Genomic DNA, 19,051 nt, shown 5'->3' with positions numbered 1-19,051 from the left:
ATGACCTTGGAGGTGTCTATGGACAATGCCGGTTCTTTGGCTTAGAAAAGGAGATGAGCACCAACCCTCAGAGTCTGACACAACTGGACTTAATGTCAGGGGAAAACCTTTACCTTTTTAATATTAATAAATTCCTAACCAGGTGGCTGTTGGGGAATTGATTGAGTTGTAGCCCAAAAACAACTTTTCCAGGCTTGCAGCATTGCTAAAATCCAGGATGTATTACGTGGCATCCAAGGATACCTGCAGCTGAGTTCCACTGCCTTGTTTATGGAAATGTATGGGAAACTCCTATGATATAATGTTCAACCTCTGAGACCGCTTCCAGACTGCCATACAGTCCAGATTGTCAAAACAGATAATCCACATGATCTGCTTTGAACTGGATTATATGAATCTACACAGCCACATATTCCAGTTCAAAGCAGATAATTTGGACTATGGGCTTGTCATAAATCCAGCCTATGTGTCTACAGCCCATTCTACACTGCCATGTAATCCAGATTATCAAAGCAATACAGTAGAATCTCACTTATCCAACATAAATAGGCCGGCAGAATGTTGGATAAGCGAATATGTTGGATAATAAGGAGGGATTAAGGAAAAGCCTATTACACATCAAATTAGGTTATGATTTTACAAATTAAGCCCCACAACATCATGTTATACAACAAATTTGACAGAAAAAGTAGTTCAATACGCAGTAATGTTATGTTGTAATTACTGTATTTATGAATTTAGCACCAAAATATCACGATGTATTGAAAACATTGACTACAAAAATGCGTTGGATAATCCAGAATGTTGGATAAGCGAATGTTGGATACCCAAATAGCATGGTAATGGGGGATTCTTCTTCTTCTTCATAATAATAATAATAATAATAATAATAATAATAATAATAATAATAATCCAGACCGGGTTGTTGTGTGTCTTTCGGGCTGTGTGGCCATGTTCCAGAAGCATTCTCTCCTGACGTTTCGCCTGCCATAGATGTGGGCGAAACGTCAGGAGAGAATGCTTCTGGAACATGGCCACACAGCCCGAAAGACACACAACAACCCTTTGATCCTGGCCATGAAAGCCTTCGACAACACAATAATCCAGACCGTTGGATAAGCGAGTGTTGGATAAGTGAGACTCTACTGTAGTTTATTATTTTCTTTATATATATATTATATATATATATAATGTTTATTTATTTTCATTCATTCAAATATACATACATTGCAAGTGTTTGTTGCATACAGTGCCGTACTTTCATCATTTCTCAGACAATATATTTTCAATAAGGGGTCACAGGCTTCTATTTGTATAGTACATATAAAAATATTGTACGTTCCAAATTTATATCCGTTTCCTCCTTTCTGGCTTATGGTCCCTTCAATATAAAGCCCCTTCCATGCTGCCATATAAAATCCTAGGCCACATAATCCAGATTATCAAAGCAGGTAATCCACATTATCTGCTTTGAAGTCGATTGTATGAGTGTACACTGCCTTGAAACCCAGTTCAAAGCAGGTAATCTGGATTTTATATGGCAGTGTAGAAGTGCCTTAAAGCGCCTTGCCTAAGAAGAAGAAAAATTGATTGGGATTGTCCAAAAAGGGAGACGCGACTCGGAAGCACGCATTAAAAACACAACGCAGCATGACTCTAACTGTTTCTCATCTCTGTGGCGCCTCTCTTTGGACTTTAAATCAGGGCCGCTTTCCGTCGCGAGGCGGGGTTTCACTTTACGGCAGCCGCAAATGAAGGTGGGAGGCGTTTGCGACAGAAGCTGGAAAGCGGAGGAGCAGGAGGAAGCAGAAGAAGGAGCGGCGGCGGAGGGGCTCCGGCTCTGCCCGTAAGGCCTCGGGGATGTGGAGCGGGAGAAGGCTGGCTGGAGGGGGGTTGAAGCAATGGGAAGGGAGGGAGGATGGAAGGGAGGAAGGAACGGAGAGGGAAGGAGGCCTGGCCCTCGTATAGGCCTCAATAGAGGGAGCGAGAGCCATTCGGTTGTTATTATACCCCCACCCAATGTGGGCAAGGACCATGAGACTTTATTGTTATGTTATATACAGTAGAGTCTCAGTTATCCAACATAAACATGCCTGCAGAACGTTGGATAAGCGAATATGTTGGATAATAAGGAGGGATTAAGGAAAAGCCTATTAAACATCAAATTACATTATGATTTTACAAATTAAGCACCAAAACATCATGTTTAACAACAAATTTGACAGAAAAAGTAGTTCAATACGCAATAATGCTATGTAGTAATTACTGTATTTACTAATTTAGCATCAAAATATCATGATGTATTGAAAACATTGACTACAAAAATGTGTTGGATAACCCAGAACGTTGGATAAGCGAGTGCTGGATAATGTACAAATGTACATACAATATATTATTAGCATAGCACAATATAAGCATTAAATTCCTATATTGTACTATATCATTATATGGTAATATTATTAGTAATATTACATTACATCGCACCAATGGCGAAGTGTGTTAAAGCACTGAGCTGCTGAACTTGCAGACCGAAAGGTCACAGGTTCAAACCCCGGGAGTGGCGTGAGCTCCCACTGTTAGCTCCAGCTTCTGCCAACCTAGCAGTTCGAAAACATGCCAATGTGAGTAGATCAATAGGTACCGCTCCGGCGGGAAGGTAACGGCGCTCCATGCAGACATGACTTTGGAGGTGTCTACGGACAACGCCGGCTCTTCGGCTTAGAAATGGAGATGAGCACCAACCCCCACAGTCAGACATGACTGGACTTAACGTCAGGGGAAACCTTTACATTTATTGTATTATTAGTATAATATTGTATTACATTATATTATTATCAATATATGTATATACAATATATTGTATATTGATAAATGTATATAAAATTAGCATAGCATGTTGCTATGGCACAGGAGACAAGATGGAACTATTTTCCTGATTCTCAGATTGGTATGATGTCTGTTACTTATATCTGTTACTTATTTAATAATTGCCCTGTCATTGTAGGCAGGGGCTATGAATCTTTATAATAATAAATGTTACTATACTTATTATATATATCATAAATAGATGCTTGTTTTTGATAAGATAATCGCCTTGCCAATATGAGCAGGGGCTTTGAGTCTTAATAATAATATCTATTTGTCTATTAGATATTCGCTCTGCTAATTTGGGTAGGGGCTATGGGTCTTAATTATTATTAATATTGTTAATAATATTATATAATTAGATAACTGTTGTCTGTTAGAAGATAGGCTGCAAGTTCAATGTCCATGCCTTTTGAAACAAAGTGACTTCTACCTTTGTTATGCACCTCAGTTAAGTTAGAAGTGTTTAATCGTTCATGAAATTAGTCACCAATGTGTAAGACTGGTGACCTAATCAAAAACACATGATGCAAAGGAAGAAGTGCATGTGATAAAAACACAGTGTGTCCTCCCTTTATGGTGCCTTGAGTGGCATTTGGTAACAGGAGAGTACTGGAGACTCAAGATGATGAAGAAAAGTCCGCTCAGCTTGAATAGTGGAATAAGGTTCAGGATGTCTTGGAAGGAAAGCTTAATCCTGGTTATCCAGTCCTCTTAAAGACCCTCTGTGTATCCTTTTCCATTTCCAGACTGGCCAACTTGGACAGCGAAATGAGGCCACCGCAGCCGCCTGTTGCCAGCAAGGTGTTTGTCCAGCGGGACTACAGCAGTGGCACCAAGTGCCAGTTCCAGACCAAGTTTCCTCCTGAGCTGGAGAATCGGGTAAGCGTCAAAGGACTTTCACCTTTTGCCCTTGCAACAAGACTCTGTGAGCAGTGAGAACTTCTGTGGGGTTGCACCATTCTTTTGGACACAAAAGAGGCAGTTTGGCTTTGAAATTGTAGCTTTTTAAAGGCCATAGATCAACCAAGGCTTCTTAAACTTATCCACTCGTGACCCCTTTTGGCCTGAGAATTTTTTACATGACTTCAGGTATATAAAATAAATATAAAAATTGAACATTACTGATCATAGGTCAGTAAATAAACAGTCCCAATTTTCAGTTTTATGAAGTACAGCTGGAGCATCTTCTGCAGAGTTCATTGTAAGCACTGCACAACAGATTCATGTAAAAGTCTAAAAAGTGATGTTAAGAAAACTATTATTTTTCAGGATCCCAACACTGAATTAAAGAGACCATTTGGGGCTGGAAGACAGTCCGGAAGCTTCAAATAGTCCAATGGGTGGCAGCCAGATTTCTTACTGGAGTGGTGTAAAGCAAGTGTAAACCCTCCCCCCCCCCCTTCCCCCCGTTGCATTTGCGCCACTGGCTGCCAATTTGCTACTGGGCTCAATTCAAAGTGCTGGCTTTGATCTAGAAAGCCCTAAATGGTTCTGGTCCAACTTACCTGTCTGAACGCATCTCCCTATATGAGCCAACAAGAGTTTTAAGATCAGCTGGGGAGGCCCTGTCTAGGTCCCACCCTCTTTGCTAGTGTGACTGGTGGGGAGGAGAGACAGGGCCATCTCAGTAGTAGCCCCACGGCTGTGGAACTCCCTCCCTAGTGACATCAGGCAGGCCCCATCTCTCCTGGTCTTTAGAAAAAGCTTAAGACCTGGCTTTGCACGCAGGCGTTTGGTGAATAAGATATTACTGAATTAGTCTTCAGCAGCCTGAATAATAAATTTTGGAAAATGACTATGGATAAGTATGAGATCAAGACTCGGCACTTTATATGGTTTATATGGTTTTAATCTATTATGTGTTTTAATCACTCATATATATGACTGTTTTATAATTTGATGAGGTGTGTTTTATTGTTATGTCCATCCAACATTGAATTTTGCTGGAGTTTATAAGCCGGCTTGAGTCCCTTGTGGGGTAAGAAAGGCAGGATAAAAATGACTGTTTTGGAATTATGGACTTGATTTGGCCTGGCCTTAAGTTTCCCTGACCAAGAAAATGAAGTGTCAAAACACTTAGCTCATATTAGTCATGTCTGACAAGATCAACCATTCCTTAGGCATGAGGTGCTAGTTTGGGAAGGAGCTACAGCTCTCAGATGGAAACAAGTCTTAACTGACATTCTATCGTCCGTGATTGTTGTCACTTCCTGTTTGCAGTTTGCTCAACTAGAAGATCCTGTCATGCCTTCAACCTCAGGCAATTAGAAGCCGCTGCATTCTGCCCTCATGTTTGTATGGGTTTCTCTACATTACAAAGTGTGTCTAAAACAACTGCAGTGTTGTCTGCCTGGCAAAACTTGGTGTGTAGACATCAGGAACATTCATAGATTCAGAACATATTCTGGTTGCCTTCAAGATGGTTGGGAGCTGGTTTAGATTCATTATTGCTGTTTTTTCCTAGCTAGGAGAGAATATTGGAAAGATGTATAAAAGCCTACAAGGCTAAGTTTTGTGATTATAAAAATTGGATATGTGGCAACAACACCACTCCCCATGTCTTAGTATTAAGAAAGATACAATTTGGGGGGGGGGGGTGTGTTTTGTGTTTTTTACACATTTGGGACACATTATTTGTAGGTTGGGGCAAAATCAGCTGAAAGCTATAATTTAAAAATGGGGTGGGGCTAGAGATGATTGATGGGAGCTTCAAAGCCCTGAAAAGTTGAATCCAGGGTCTGCCTGAGGCCTGCAAATTGCATAATGGAACGGCTCTCAATAGATAGAAACCGCTTCCCATCTTGCCAAACATCACTGGAGCGTAAATTAAGTCTGAGGTTCCCAACCTGCGGTTTGCAAGGATCCCAGCAGATGGTCCAAGGGGGACTGTGGAAATTAATCACCAGGGCTTTAATCTGCAGCGGGAAGGGAAGCGGATGAGCCAGCCACAAAGCAGGGAAAACAGCACAGGCGCAAGGCCTGGGTTCCTTTTTGAAAGATACTGGCTAGTAAATGTCAAATGCAAATTCTAATGAAAATGTACAGGCCGTGAGGTCTTTGGAAGATCCTGGCTGCTGTTACTTCTATATTAAGTATTATCTTCCCTATGCTATCTACTAATAGACCTACTGAGGGTAAATGTACTGTGACAAATGCCATACATCATGGGTCCCCAGACTAAGGCCTGGGGGCCGGATGCGGCCCTCCAAGGTCATTTACCTGGCCCCCGCCCTCAGTTTTAGACTTACGCTCACCCAAAGTCTGAAATGACTTGAAGGCACACAACAATAACAATCCTACTTAACTTGACTATCTCATAATAATAATAATAATTTTATTTTTATACCCCGCCACCATTTCCCCAGAGGGACTCGGGGCGGCTCATTGGCCAGAAGCAGGTCCTCACTTCCCATTGAAATCCTGATAGGTTTATGTTGGTTAAAATTGTTTTTATTTTTAAATATTGTATTGTTCTTTCATTTACCAATATTGTGCTATGGTAATAATATAATATATTGTGTATACATATACAGTAATATTATTAATATTTTAATGTCATACAATATAACACTAATAATAATACAATATAATAATATTATACATTATATATTAAATTTAATATTACTAATAATATTACAGTATAGTGGTATAGTACAATATAGTAATATATAATGCTAATATTGTGCTATGCTAATATAATATATTGTAGATACATACAACTTGTAAGCTGCTCTGACTCCCCTTCAGGGTGAGAGAGGGTGGGGTATAAATGTAGTAAATAAATAATTGTTGTTGGTGTTTTTTCGCACTACAAATAAGACATGTGCAGTGTGCATAGGAATTTGTATTTTTTTTTCAAATCATAATTCGGCCCCTCAGGAGTCTGAGGGACCATGAACCGGCCCTCCACTTCAAAAGTTTGAGGACCCCTGCTATACATTATGAATGAATACTATAAATTATAGAGAGAGCATGGTTTGAGTGTTAGACTTTGACTCTGGAGACCAGGCTTTAATTCCTCACTCAGCTGTAGAAATTCACCCTTGGCAAGGCACACACTCTCAGCCCCATAGTTTTACCATAGGGTTGCCATTTATTGGGAAAATATGAAGGAGCACAACAATGAACCATACATGATTATAGGTAAAGGTTTTCCCCTGACATTAAGTCTAGTTGTGTCCGGTCTGTAGACACCTCCTAGATCATGTGGCCAGCATGACTGCATGGAGCGCAGTTACCTTCCAGCAGAAGCGATACCTATTGATCTACTCACATTTACATGTTTTCGAGCTGTTAGGTTGGCAGAAGCTGGGGCTAATAGCAGGAGCTCACCCGGCTCCCCAGATTCGAACCGCCAACCTTTTGGTCAGCAAGTTCAGCAGCTCAGTGGTTTAATCCGCTGCGCCACTGGGGGCTCCTGATGACAAACAGCTGTTTTTTAATACCACTTGATGGTAAAGTTTGACTTCCATCACCCCATAGGCTGTGCTTAAAATGATTTCAACTGTTCTGCTTCATATTGTTCTTGCTCACGAAACGTAGCGGTCCACATAAATATCAAGATTAAAGCCATTGAAGTAAGGCATGTTTGTGTTTCCTGCTGGAGAATGAATAAAATTACCTCCTTAAAACATGTCCTGGAGCTCTGTCGCCTGTGTTTGCATTTGCTTATCATAGAAAGTGAATTCCTGGAGGTAAAGCCATTTCTGATTGTCTTTAAATGGGGCATTCAAAAGAGGTGTTCGACACTGTATATATTACTTCCTCTAATTTTAAAGGAATGCTGAGGGCATGAATGTGAATCTCAGATTGATTGCACATGCTTATATTTATAATTGCAAATAAAATTTGCCAGCCTTGTATTCCGGCACCGGTTTAGTAGCCTTTAGTGGCAAAGATTTACATTGCAGGCTAGCATTGGAAGAGTAGAATATTCAGTCTGCATCATAACAAACAGGCAGGCTTTCTGAACCCTTCCCTTTATCTCGCACAGATCTAATTGTAACAAATTGATACAACAGGTACAGACTTCTTTATATTTAATCTGTTCTGGTAGAAATTTAGTCGTTTTGGACCAATTTATAACTCAGTGGTGAACAGCACATCTTAATGTTTCCTATCTCTGCAATCCTTCCATATTACAGTCATCCCACTGCATTCACTGGGGAGAATGGCACAGGATTGCTGTGAAAGTGAAAGAACACAAATAAAGAAATTGCAATTTTTTTAACCTGAGAGAACATCTCTCTAGGAATTTCCAGCATGACCCTATGGCCAACATCTGTTAGAAGCTGAACACAGAATTGCACTAGAGGGCCTAGAGAGAGCATTTTAAATCAAATATGTGCATAATAAAATCTGCAATAGTCAAATCTGCAAATGTGAAGAGTCTGTTGAACTTTGAAGTAAACCAGTTTTGTTCCCTTCTTGAAGAGCTAAGCAAGGAGCAATGTACTGATAAAATTGTACCTTGCCAGGGGCACCTAATTTATGGTGCCATAAAATACCTCCTGCTTAAGCAGTATCTAATTACCTACTCACAGCTGTTTTCAATCTGCTAGGTGGGCAGTGAGCTGGGCTGAGGATCGGGCGCTCACCCCGACCCAGGCTTCAAACTGCCAACTTTTTGATTGGTAAGATTTATTGCAGATTGGGGTTAACCTGCTGTGATAAAACTCAGCCCAGTAGGCTTCTGTGGCAGAACTAGGCTTCCAGTCGTGGTCTCTCTTAAATCTTAGTCCAACACATAAACCACAGCTTTGTGCTGACTCGGCACGGCAAGTATCTCTTCGCTTGAAAACTTATAATTTGTGCCTCTGAGCTCATGTCTGAACTGGGAAACATTCAGGTCTTCAAAGGAGAGTTAAACCCATTTGTCTTTCCAATTGCGAGCAAGGCTCCAATCCTGAGCAAAGGTACCGGGAAATACATCTCACTGAACGGGATGGAGTGCAATTTTTATAATAATCATGCCTGCCTCTCTTTGCATGAGATTGCCTGTACAGTAAATTCAGTACACGAACCAGGCTGAGTGTATTTGCTTCATTGTGTGTTCCTTTTTCCAGCTCGACAGGCAGCAGTTTGAAGAAACAGTACGGACACTAAATAATCTTTATGCAGAAGCAGAAAAGCTTGGGAGCCAGTCGTACCTTGAAGGTTGTTTGGCCTGCTTGACAGCCTACACTATATTCCTGTGCATGGAGACACACTATGAGAAGGTGAGTTGGTGTTCTTTGCCCTTTGGAGAAGGAGCAAGGTAGTGGTGGTAAAACTGTAAGGAATTCCATGGGACATACATATTTTCATCTGGCCGCAAAAAGCATGGTATAAGAATCTCTGGTTTCTCCAGTGTAATTCTGTAGTTGGTTTTCAGTGCAGGTCATGTGACATTCCTAGAATGGTATTCTTTCACGTTAAGAATAAGGTGATTTCTTTATTCACGGGTTTTCACTCATAGGGGTCCTTTGCTCCTAACCCCAGCAAATGTAGACCGCTGGCTGTACTTTTACTGGTTTTTAGCCTAGTTCTCAGCCAGAGCTTGGAAAATTTCCCTTTGTGGATTATAGTCCAGGAATCTTGAGCCAAGGGGTTTACTCTTAAAATGAGTGTTTGCACAGGAACAAAGAAAGATCACGCATACTAAACAGTGGAGGTCTCTGGAAGGAGACTAGACTAGGCCCTTTCTTCCCAATCTTTGCAAGCAGATTTATTAGGATGGTTTGACAGACCCTCCATCAATTGAACTCTTGCCTGAAGTCTGCATTGGTAGAGTCTGGAGAGAAGTAAGCTTTCTCAAGGAGAGCTACATCTTAGAAATCTACATAGTTTTCACTTGCATAACATCTCGTGGGAGGTGTGGATTTGTTTTCGTTTGCTGTCTGGCTTGCAGAGGGTGGAGCATTAGCAAACAATGTGAAAGTGCTGAAGTGTTGAGGATATTTTGTGCTAGGATGTATTTGCAGGAGGAAGGGGATAGTTAAAGGGAGCCAGATTATTTATTTACCTGTTGGAGTGTTGCTGAGTGATATATCCAAAAAAGGAAGTCTGTCTGAACATAAAGTACCAAATTTTTCCTCTGTTCACATGTCCAATGCTTGTTGGAGGAAAATTGCTTTTTCATGTGAGACAAGAAGTTCTTGTTGCTGCTGAGAGGGTTGTTTAAATATGCCGTAATATTAACCCCTTCTACAGATAGAAACTTACTTTGTTATTTTAAGAACATAAAATGCTGCATGTATAGCTTGCCTAGGCATAAAAGTGTTGTGTCTAATATATTAAAAATATTTTTCCAGAAAATAATTTCCTTTTTTTAAAAATGCTAATCAAGGTGGCCAATTGCAACATTCACATTTGCCTCAAACAGACAAAAGTTCTTTCTCCCACCCTGGACATTCCACAGATATATAAACCCCACTTGCCTAGTTTCCAACAGACTTCACAACCTCTGAGGATGCTTGCCATAGATGTGGGCGAAATGTCAGAAGCGAACACTTTTGGAACATGGCCAATACAGCCCGTAAAATTCATAGCAACCCAGTGATTCAAGCCATGAAAGCCTTTGACAACACATATAAGCAACCTCTTTGCTTTTGTGAGTTTGAGGAGCTGGGAATAAAAATAAGAGAGACCATCACCATTAGTAAATACTATGTTGTTTCCTCCATAGTACCAAACAAACATTGACACTTATTTTCACTAAAACAATTTAGGAAAGAAATCCAAGACCGGGAATAGCAATAATGAGAAATGTTATACATAGACTTATGTAAGAGCTTACCTACTGCTTAGCTTTTAGCACTAATGTAGGAGAAATATATGAATATCTCAACTTTAGTGGTTGGAAAAAAATTTCCTTGTGGGAATTTCTTTCATTTGCTTTTCCATTTCATAAAAGCATTACCAGAAGTCACTCCCACCTGCCAAGAGATTGTCTTTGCTGATTTTCTAGGATGGCATTCGTAAAATGATGGATGGTTTTTTTCCATCCACTTTGCTCCTGCTGGTATTAGAACTGTGTGATTGTATGGCCAGACAGTTCATGTCAGGAATAAAAGATTTTTGCCACTTCTTGAAAGCCAGTATAAAATACTTTGCTTCCAGGTCAAACCATTTCCACACTGCTATATTTGGGCTTCTGATTTTTATACAATCTGGATCTGATGCCAGCTCCTTTGCTGCTTTCAGGACTCTCAATAAAGTGGTTTTTGAGAAGGGAGGCAGTAAATCCAGCCACTTAAGTATACAGCCAATGTCCTGACTTGGAATGAAAACACAGTTTCCAGACGACCACGCTTGTGTTTAATGCATTTTTCTAAAGTTTCATAAAAGAATGATAAATTTTATGGGCATTCAGTTATTATCTGGATAATCCTGACCTAACATTCCCTCCTTTTGGCTTTTTCCACTGGAAAATCAAACCACAAAGTATACTGTGAAGCAGGTGACTTTTTCATCCAAGGTGGATCACATTGTTGAACATAATCCTTTTAAAAAATCATCATGAGTTAAGTTCAAGTAGGAAAGGATGAACTAGCTGGTAAATACAAGTCATAATAAAGCTGTGTGTTTCATACTGCTTAATAAATGTTGGCTGTTTGTGGGTGGGTCACTAAATTCTTAGTACCATTACAGTAAACATCCAAAACACTGTTTGCTTGTATCTAATTAGTTCCATGGATGTTCATGACATTTTAGAGTTCCATGGACCAAAACGGCATCTACTGCAAGTATCTCAACAGCAGGGGGGAAAATGCGTCAAGCAAAATCTGTGTTTGCCTTCAGTTTCCCTAGAAGAAGCATTGGTTTGTTTTGCATCCTCCAAACTTTGATTTTCCCGATTATAAAATGGCAAGAAAGACTGCCACAAACCAGGTCAAAACCCATGCCTGCTGAAGTATAAAGAGTGCCATGATGCTGGAGTTGATGCAAATGCTATAGAACTGTCCTATCTTATATTTTGTCTAGGTCCTAAAGAAAATTGCCAAGTATGTTCAGGAACAAAACGAAAAGATCTATGCTCCGCAGGGCCTTCTCCTGACTGACCCCATCGAAAGAGGGCTAAGAGTTGTATCCTTTTCAGCAGACTTCCTAAACTATTGTGTTTTGTCTTGAGATTCGTGCAGATATTCATAGCTCTGTGAGGAAAATGCTGGCAGTCATTGGAACAAAGAGGTTTACCTCATCTATCTATACACGTAATAAAAGTAAAAATGTATATGTGTGTATGTGGCAAAGGTGTCCATTTACACAGACAGACTCCCGCCTCCACAAACAGCTATAACTCACAGTGCTTCTGCTATTTTTTGTCATTCATGTTACCATTCTTCGGCATAGTTTTCTTAACAATCTTCCTGTGCAGATTGAAATTACGATTTATGAAGACAGAAGTGTGAGCAGTGGGAGATAAATCCCTGCTGCTTGAGGTAGGTACTTGGCAGTAGATTGCTGTCATGAAAAACAGCCACTAAATATCATTTTTCTCTGGCCCCAGTGAATGAGATGCTGTTTATATAATCACTGCATCAAGCCTTGGGCTTTTCTCAGGAAAAGCATGGCTGGGCAGATTTGGGAAATGCAATCCACTGTCCGGTTCAAGTCACTACCATTTAGAAGGTGATTATTTTTGGCCCACAGAAAGGAGTTTAGTATGGAGTCAACCCTTAAAGCTGCATTCCATAAAATAATAGATCAAAATCATTCTATTTTCTTGCTGTATAATATTAAAATCTAAAGTGAGGTGGAAATTGCATGGCCCTCCAGATTGTGTTAAACATTACAAGGTAGCAAGTGTTGAGAAAGGTTGCAGGTTTCAGTCTCACACTCTATGGAGGACCCTCAACACATGTCTAGGCATTTAGTTTTCTCCTTAGCTCTTCAGAAAGTGCCAGTTAGTGCAATTACATTCTTTACTATTGAAATCTTGGTCTAGTAGCTCTTAATTTTCTTTGACTTATGCTGGATCCAGAAAGTGTTCTGAGCAAATTACTTACATTTAGATAAGGTTTTATTTGCGTGAGTTGCCAGAATGTCCTGCTCTTGTAATTTCTTTGTATGCAGTCATGTTTCTTGGCACAAGACAGTATTTTGGAGCCAGTTTTTTTTTTTAGAGTGAGCAAGAAGAAGTTCAGAGAAATTATAATTAGTACTTTCTGGAGGAGGAATCTTCAACAGCAACATGAGTCTTGCTACCTAATTGTGTAAGCTAACCATTTTTCAAAGTAGCAAACAGAAAAAGCTAAGCAGCTTGCTATATTGAAGTACTAATACATACACATTCTATATCGAAATACTAATACATACACATGCTATGGAGCTTCCAGTGGCTCAGTGTGTTAAAGCGCTCAGCTGCTGAACTTACAGACCGAAAGGTCCCAGGTTCAAATCCGGGAAGCGGACTGAGCGCCCACTGTTAGATCCAGCTTCTGCCAACCTAGCAGTTCGAAAACATGCAAATGTGAGTAGATCAATAGGTACCACTATGGTGGGAAGGTAATGCCGTTCCATGCAGTCATGCTGGCCACATGACCTTGGAGGTGTCTACGGACAACGTCGGCTCTTTGGCTTAGAAATGGAGATGAGCACCAACCCCCAGTGTCGGATACGACTGGAAACATTTACCTTTACCTTACACATGCTATATTGAAATACTAATACATACACATGCAGCATGTTGTGCTAGTTTTGTCTTTGAAGAAGGAAGGGACATAGCACTGTTTTGAACTGGAAGAATTAAAGAATTTAACCCAAGCAGATCCTGAATTTCAGTGTTCTGTTTTGAGCTTTGCTAGAAGCTGATACAAAAAGAGCTTCCCATCCTGTTTGTTCCCCAGTGGTGCATCTTTCCCTTGGATAGCCTTTGGCTGATTTTTGGCATGCTGAAAACACAGTGGCTAACCATTTCAACAGTTCGAATAATCCCTTCGTGCTCAGGAGGAAAGTAGCATATTCTATCGCTCCTCTTCTGTGGCCGCCGTGCTATTTTCTCCTCCTGTGAGCGACATCTGTTTGGCACACACTCCATTAGATATGAGTCATTTATCTGCTGCTCGTGCAAACTGGTAGGTTTTGTCGGAATTCTGGGCCATTATAGAGCAACATACACCATTGGTGTTCAAGCCCCTGTGAAATGAACTGGAGGAGAGTGGAGTGATACTAAATTTCTAGGAGGTTTCATTAGCTGCAAGTGCTTTGCTTTTATTATCTTCCAGTATTTGTAAGGGTTTATAATAAGGTCATGGTTAGCAGAGAGAAGCATTGCCAATGGCATTGACTTGCAAATCTGTCTCCCATTCCTGCAGTAACCTGAGTTTTGCTTCCCATCCAGGAAATTCAAGGGGCAAAGCTATTGAATAGGTTCCAAGCTGAGATGCCAAGAGTTGACCCAGAATACCTGCAGTATTCTTGCTTAATATAGGCAGAGTATTTGCTGTTCACTAAATTAACAAAGAGCCCCCGGTGGTGCAACGGGTTAAACCACTGAGCTGCTGAACTTGCCAACCAAAAAGTTGCCGGTTCGAATCCGAGGAGCTGGATGAGCTCCTGCTGTTAGCCCCAGCTTCTGCCAACCTAGCAGTTCAAAAATATGCAAATGTGAGTAGATCAATAGATACCACGCCAGCGAGAAGGTAATGCTGCTCCATGCAATCAAGCTAGCCACATGACCTTGGAGGTGTCTATGGACAACACCGGCTCTTCAATTTAGAAATGGAGATGAGCACCTACCCTCAGAGTCAGACATGATTAGACTGTCAGAGGGGAACCTTTACCTGCTGAATTAACAGAGTTGACAACTTCTGAAACCCACTAGTTTCTGAAGAACCAGTTATTGGCTTTTCTCCCTATCCAGCCTCTTAGTTCTCCCCTGCATTTTGGCCAAAAGCAGGGATGGTTAATCTCTTTCTGCCCAGAAAGAAAAATCGCCCTATTTATCCCAAGGATAAAAAAGAATCCCTAATGGTTGTGTTCTTTAATCCCACTCAGTCAGGGCTTCAGAGCACATGAGCCGAGGCAAAACTAAAGGCAAGAGATGGTGAATGGGAGGGAGAAGCCATTGCCTTCTCCCTGGCAAAACTCCCTGCTGCAAAAGATCTTAAGGGCTTACAGAGAGCACTTCATGGAATATTTACCACCTCTTTATATAAGGGGATATTTCCCTGGCTTGGCTCCAGTAGCAACACAGATGGCAATAGAAATTGGAAGAAGCCTAGCTCCCATGGCATTTGTGAAAATAGTAACCTTCTCAAGGTGACTTTTCATTGCTTCCACAAATCTTTCTGCAGGGAAGTTTAGGCAAAGATCTAGACACCATGTTCCTATTGATGCAGCTAGAGTTACATTGGCTTTTCTAGCTACTCACTTTTGTTTATCTAGTGTCTAGATCCAGGGAAATCATGCTATCCCTCCATTCTGCCTTGGTCAGAACCACATCTGGAATCACACTGGGTGGAAGGGAGATGTTGACAAGCTGGAATGTGTCCAGAGGAGGGCCACTAAAAGGATCAGGGGTCTGGAGAACAAGCCCTATGAGGAGCGGCTTAAAGAGCTGGGCATGTTTAGCTTGCAGAAGAGAAGGCTGAGAGGAGACATGAGGAGGGCCAAGTATCAAGATGTGAAGGGAAATCATAGAGAGGAGGGAACAAACTTCTTTTCTGCTGCCCTGGAGACTAGGATGCAGAACAATGGCTTCAAACTATAGGAATGGAGATTCCACTTCAACATGAGGAAGAACTTCCATAGAATAGTAGAGTTGGAAGAGACCTCAAGGAACATCCAGTCCAACCCCCTGCCAAGAAGCAGAAAATCGCATTCAAAGCACCCCCAGCAGATGGCCATCCAGCCTCTGCTTAAAAGCCTCCAAAGAAGGAGCCTCCACCACAGTCCGGGGCAGAGAGTTCCACTGCTGAACAGCCCTCACGGTGAGGAAGTTCTTCCTGATGTTCAGGTGGAATCTCCTTTCCTGTAGTTTGAAGCCGTTGTTCCACGTCCTAGTCTGCAGGGCAGCAGAAAACAAGCTTGTTCCCTCCTCCCTATGACTTCCGATGGCGTAGTGGACTAAAGCCTCATGACTTGAAGGTTGGGTTGCTAACCTGAAGGCTGCCAGATTTGAATCCCACCCAGGGAGAGTACGGATGAGCTCCCTCTATCAGCTCCAGCTCCATGTGCGAACATGAGAGAAGCCTCCCACAAGGATGGTCAAAAAACATCAAAACATCAGGGCGTCCCCTGGGCAACGTCCTTGCAGACGGCCAATTCTCTCACTCCAGAAGTGACTCAAGTTGCTCCTGACACGGAAAAAAAAAAGTATTTGTACATGGCTATCATGTCTCCTCTCAGCCTTCTCTTCTGCATGCTAAACATGCCCGGTTCTTTAAGCTGCTCCTCATAGGGCTTGTTCTCCAGACCCTTCCTGTGAGAGAGAGCTGTTCAGCAGTGGAACTCTCTGCCCCAGGGTGTGGTGGAGGCTTTGAAACAGAGGCTGGATGGCCAACTGAAGACTTGGGTGTTTCGGCAGGCCTTTGGAGATACAGTCATTAATTAATCAGCCCCAGAGGGTTTTTAATAATCTATCCCATTTTTATTACGATTTTACCATTTATGTGTTATAAATGCAATTTTTTATCCTGTATTTTTGTTTTAATTGATATATTGTATTACTGTTTTATCTTTTTATAGTGTGATTTGTATTTGTTGCCTATGTTTTGTTCTATGTTGTTTGGGCCTCTGTCCCATGTAAGCCGCCCCGAGTCCCCACGGGGAGATGGTGGTGGGGTATAAATCAAGTTTTATTATTATCTGCCAGACGTGCTTTGAATGCGATTTTCCTGCTTCTTGGCAGGGGGTTGGACTGGATGGCCCACGAGGTCTCTTCCATTTCTAAGATTCTATTATTATGGTCTGCCGTAATTTCTTTGCTCTTTTTTTCTCCCCAGGGTCCAGCTCCTTCGTTCCAGATACCCCCCTCACCTCCATTATTGCATCATTCCTTTCTGCTGCTGCCAACTCCACAGTGCCATCTGCCACAAGGACTAACTCTTCAAAGCCCTTTTCCTTGGCCAGGGGAGACCTGTGAGTTGGTCAGCATTCATTTTGTGTCATTAGGACAGGCGTCGTGCGTTGGGGTTGTCTAGGTGGTCAACTCCCGTGGCAACATAAGAAAGCCATGAACATAGGGCACAGGACAAATCGGGCGTCTCCGAAAGCAGTGGGGCTCCCTCCCTGGGCAATGGGTATCAATGTTTGTTCAGAGGAAAAGCAGCATTATGGTCTTGCTAGTTGAATTTTTAAAGCAGGATGTCTGTCCCCATCCCCTGATCAAGAAGAGCCTCAAAACCTATGACATCTTGTGTTGGTGATGGAATCAGAAAAGGGCTTCTGTTTTTAACGCGCCATTTTTGAGAAATTGATCCCGTTGCTTTTGCTACATCTTCAGAAATATAAAAACTGCTTGTTCCGTTCCAGGCGAGGGAAAATGTAAGCTGTGTCATGACCACCCTTGCTCTACACCCCTTTAAGTGTTAGATAAGTGAAGTAGGTAATAAGTGGTCCCCCTCCCCATGTTAGTAGTAGAGCAAGCAGGTACCTTGAGTAGGAAATGGTGTTTCGACGGTGCTTCGTCTCTGTCCGTCACAAAGTGCATCTCTTCTGTCCGTGCAACTTTCCACTTCCGTTCATCATTCCTTGCAAAAAAAAATAATACGTGGAACATCTCTTCCTCGGAATCGATACCTTCTGCTGAATCAAATGCTTCCTGTCGAACTCGCCCTCCTTGAATCAAAGCTGGCCTTTTGTAGGAGCTTAAGTAGAACTTCACAGCGATTCCTACTGTATGGGACTCCCCATTTCCTTCCACATCTGGGAATTTGCCAAATGAGGCCATTTACCAAATGGATAAATAAAAGTTTGTGACTTTTTTAAAGACTAGAGCAATACAAGAGATGCCAATCGAGGATCAGGGCCTTCAGATGGATTCCTCTCCCCTTCTCTTCGCCGATTTCTTTATCCTCTCCTCTTAAAAGTCCGGTTAATATTTTAAGTGTATGAATAAAATACCTGTGGGTTCTTTTTTTCTAAACTGTAACACAGTGTTTTTGCTTCTTGTACCTGTTAAAATCAGTTTCCAGAAATATTAATGGATTAGTAACTTTTTTCTTAAAATAAATTGTCTTATTTGCTAGCACTGACCTGAAATGCTGCTTTGTTGTTGTTCCACAAAAGTAGAAAACGAGGACATTTAGAGAGGATTGGGAAAGTCTTCTATACTGCAGATTAAATGCAAGCACACTGCATCAATGTATGTGCAATGTTGAGGTTCTCCGTACCCAAAATCCTTCAAACCAGATGTCTTTGGGATTTTGGAATACAGTAGAGTCTCACTTATCCAAGCTAAACGTGCCGGCAGAAACATTGACTACAAAAATGCGTTGGATAATCCAGAAAGCTGGATAAGTGAGACTACTGTATATGCACCTTTGGAGACGGGACCCATGCTTATGTTTCATGCTGAGTCTCCTGCAGGACGGAGAAAGCGAGGTAATAATAATAATTTATTTATTTGACCATTTCAAAATACAACACAAATAAACAGAAAATGAGGTATTAATAAATATAATTCATATACACCTAAAGCAGGCATGGGCAAACTTCACTCCTCCAGGTGTTTTGGACTTCAACTCCCACAATTGCCACAATTGTTTATTTACTGCCCTGATTTTTGAGGTTTTTTTAATACTGGTAGCAAATTTTCATTCATTATCCTGGTTTCCTCTTTTCTGTGCACATGCCTGTGAATTTCAATGGCTTATCTGTGTAGCCAGCTAATTCCTCTCAACAAAGGATTCCCCCAGGCAGCAAGCAGCCAGACTTTGAAGCTGCAAGGCCATTCAGTGCTAATCAGGGTGGCCAATTGCAACATTCACACTTGCTTCAAACAGAGAATACTTCTTTTCTCACCCTGGACCTCATTCCACAGATATATAAACACCACTTGCATAGTTTCCAACAGACCTCACAGCCTCTGAGGATGCCTGCCATAGTTGTGGGCGAAACGTCAGGAGAGAATGCTTCTGGAACATAGCCACACAGCCCGGAAAATACACAACAGCTCTCTTTAGTCTGGTTCTAAATTGTGCAATAAGAAGTTCATGATCTGAACGACAGTCAGCCACAGGTCTAACATGGCCATACA

General features: G+C 41.5%; 1 protein-coding gene across 1 annotated transcript; it reads left to right on the top strand.

The window, feature by feature from the left end:
• The first annotated feature begins 1,687 nt into the window (after nt 1-1,687).
• golga7 (golgin A7) lies at nt 1,688-18,043 on the top strand. The gene is made up of 6 exons (XM_003228115.4): nt 1,688-1,846; nt 3,615-3,747; nt 8,934-9,086; nt 11,833-11,934; nt 12,227-12,290; nt 16,797-18,043. Exons 1-5 carry the CDS (start codon nt 1,752-1,754, stop codon nt 12,272-12,274), a joined length of 531 nt encoding a protein of 176 aa, XP_003228163.2. The 5' UTR covers nt 1,688-1,751; the 3' UTR covers nt 12,275-12,290; nt 16,797-18,043.
• The last annotated feature ends 1,008 nt before the right edge of the window (nt 18,044-19,051 follow it).

Source organism: Anolis carolinensis, unplaced genomic scaffold (genome assembly GCF_035594765.1).
Source record: "Anolis carolinensis isolate JA03-04 unplaced genomic scaffold, rAnoCar3.1.pri scaffold_8, whole genome shotgun sequence".
Lineage (NCBI taxonomy): Eukaryota > Metazoa > Chordata > Lepidosauria > Squamata > Dactyloidae > Anolis > Anolis carolinensis.
Note: the sequence above shows the minus strand (reverse complement) of the source record. Positions and strands in the feature narration are given on the sequence as shown.